The sequence below is a fragment of the Arachis ipaensis genome, chromosome B09 (assembly GCF_000816755.2).
Source record: "Arachis ipaensis cultivar K30076 chromosome B09, Araip1.1, whole genome shotgun sequence".
NCBI lineage: Eukaryota > Viridiplantae > Streptophyta > Magnoliopsida > Fabales > Fabaceae > Arachis > Arachis ipaensis.
The window spans coordinates 10,477,636-10,480,980 of NC_029793.2; the positions used below are offsets into that span (position 1 = coordinate 10,477,636).

The 3,345-nt window shown below is 23.5% G+C and overlaps 1 protein-coding gene across 1 annotated transcript in view; it reads left to right on the forward strand.

Moving 5' to 3' along the window:
- The window catches only part of LOC107614986 (neutral ceramidase-like), a 5,098-nt gene continuing 4,975 nt past the window's right edge, over positions 3,223–3,345 (forward strand). The window contains exon 1 of the mRNA XM_016317110.2: positions 3,223–3,241. Within this exon, the coding sequence (XP_016172596.1) occupies positions 3,223–3,241 (19 nt within the window). The remainder of the gene's footprint in view (positions 3,242–3,345) is intronic.

Consider the following 3,345-nt stretch of genomic DNA (forward strand, 5'->3'; position numbering starts at 1 on the left):
AATAAAAATTATAAATTCAATATTGCCATATCTTCATTTTTGTGATTTATAGAAATCCTCGCTGGAGAAATTATTTTTGAGTCGGCATGAATTCGTATAAATCACACATTAGAGGCCAAACCAATACCTTGGAAATCATTTTCACACTCCTCGTTACCTAGGTATATACTAATTGCTGCCAAAATAATTGCTTAGCATATTCAGAAAGAAAATATTCTGTATCTTCCGATTTATTTTTTAATTTATCTATAAAAAACAAATAAATTACAACGAAAAATATTAATTAATGGTATAAAAATGATAGAGAAAGTTGCTCCTGTATAAAACATAAATATATACATACTAATAATACTAGATTACTAGTTCTACACCTATTATTCTTTTCCATTTTCAATATATTATATCAACAAATGTCCCACATTTTATTCATTTAAGATATTAAGGGTACAATTAAAAGAAAGAAAAAATTAAGGCTACTTAATGCTCTCTCTATTTAAAGTTTAAACATATTTATCTCATTTTAAATTTATACTTTTCTAATATCAAAGTAGTATTAACTATTAACTATTAGCGTCAATAATTACTTCAGTTTAATTATGAGGATTAAGAAGGCACCAAAAGAGATTATAGGTTGCGTTTGTTTTCTGCAACTACGATTTAGTGTTGTGTTTAGTAGGGGTGTTCAAATCCAAACCGATTTAAATTAAACCGCTCATTCAATTCGATCCAAATTGAAAACCGATTAAAACTGCACTAATTCGGATTTGATTGGATTCTATTTTTTGTAAACTGCTGGATTTGATCGGATTTCGGATCTACTTTTCATAACCGATCCAATCCAGTCCAAACCGTACAATGTGCTATAATATTATTATTTTATTATTATATTTACAATTATACTTATAATATGTTCAATTTATTATACATTTTTCTATTATTCATGTATTATTATTATTTAATAAATATTTTATGTTGAAAATGTTATTTATTTATTTATTTTAACTAACCTATAATTTTATTTCTATTGTTATGTTATCGTTAGTTTTTTAAGATATTGTTAAGACTTGTTATGTCATTGTTGATTATTTAAAATTTGATGTTGAGACTTGTTATATGTATTTAATTTTTTTATTTAAAAAATCGCAAATCCAAACCGCTTGTAATCAGGATCGGATCGGATTTCCAAAAAAAAATCATCCAATCCAAACCGCACTGCACATAAATTAAGCGTTCGGATCGAATGACTTTTTTCCTTAAAACTAAACCAAACCGCACCGTAAACACCCCTAGTGTTTAGTAATAAGTCTCTTTAGTATTTTTAGAAAATATAAATACACCGAATTAAAATTTTTAAGGATAGAAACTAAAATTTTTATAACATTTTTTTAAAAATATTTTGGTTTAACTTTTTTTAAATTCTAAATCTATCTCTTAAATTTTATATTTATCTTAAATCAAATATAATATTAAAACATAACTCAATTTAATATATTTTGTACCAAAATATTATTTCTTTTTGTCTTTTCTAATTTTAACCTAATCTTTGTGTATTCTTATTCATTTAAGACAATTCTACTTTTTGGACGTTACTAAAAATATTTATGATAGGTTAGTGGCTATATAAGTGTTGCTAAATTTAAAGTTACACTTTTTTTTTTAATATTTTGATAATATTTTTTTAGCAATATTTTTTAAAAACCGTTGCTAAATTATGAAAAAATGTTATTTTAGTTTTAGTAATATTTTTTAAAATATCATAACCACTATAACATAGACATATTAGAATGACCTTATATATCATACAATATAAAACAAACTTTAAATTAGAGTAGTGAATAGTAATATTATTAATTAACTTTTAAAATATGAAAATAACAAATGCTGTAATATTTTAAGTATAGGGACATCTAATTATATACAACTAAATGAGTATATGAAATGTTAAGACTTAAGAGATTAAGACACCAAAAAAGAACATTAATTATAAGAAATATTGGTTTCTAAGCAAGTGAAGTTTACTTATATATGTATATAGGAATATAGGATTAATCTTGTCCATTTATATAATTTTATTACCAAATTTATTTTTTTTTATATATATTTCTAAATATATATTTTAAGTGTTTAATTTTGATGAACTAAGTATAAATTTTTGGAAAAAAGACAGATAGATCTTTGACTTTTTAAATTTTTGACAAATATATTTCTGACAAAATTTAAATACAAAAAAGTCCTTGACTTTAACAAGCGGAGGACAATTTAGTCCTTCCGTCTATTTGCCTCTCATACACCAAACGGAATTGACTGACGTGGCTGAAACGGTGTCCAGGTGTCCGTTACGGTGCCACGCTGGAAGGGGAATAAAGTTCGAAGGACAAATAAGTCTTTGACGTCATTTTGCAAATAAAGTTCAAAGGACAAATAGGTCCTTGAGAATTTAGTTCATTATACTTCTATTATGTTTCTATTATGAGAATTTAGTTTATAAAATTATGCTTGTGTTTTAAAATCTAGTTAACTTGTTGTATTCTGCAATTTAAATTATTTGTATTAAAATTGCAGAAATTGGGCTTGTTCTGTTTCTACTTTTTTTTTCTTAAATTGCATTAGTTCAGTTTTAGTGCATTTGTGTATTATATTAGAATTTGTTAAATTGCATTAGTTCAGTTTTCATCATATCAGTGACATTAGTTAGCATGAGTTCATTTATGCATCAAGTTAGCATTAGTTTATTTGTGCATCATTCATGTATTAAGTTAGTATTAATGCATTTGTGTATTATATTAGAACTAGTATTTTTATCCATAATAACATTACGAGAATAATTTTTTTTAAAATTATAGTTCACTTTGTTCTAACAGTATAAACTATGCATGGCACAAAAGATTTACAAAATCAAATTACTTTTACAAAAAAGTCGTAAATTGACAAAAGTCTCTGGCTAAGAAGACCAAAATATCTGCAGATAAAAAATTAAATAATAAAATTTTTAATTATTATTTTTATATGAAAAAGTATAATTTTTTATTAATAATTAATTTTAACATTCGTTATCTAAAATTTAAAATAATTTAATGTGTATACTTTTACATTTAAAATATTAATCAAATCAAATCTATTTTATAAATGTTTTAGGATAGATGTGTAACAAAAATTAATTTAACACATCTACATAATTTTAAATCCTATTCAATTTAATAGTGTAAATTACCCTATAAATCCATGTATAATTTGCCCTTTAGTATATTATTAGATTAGATTGACCCTACTATATTAAATTATTATAAAAATTATTTTCTTATCATATTATATATATTTTGTTTTGGTTATTTTTTGAATTGGTGA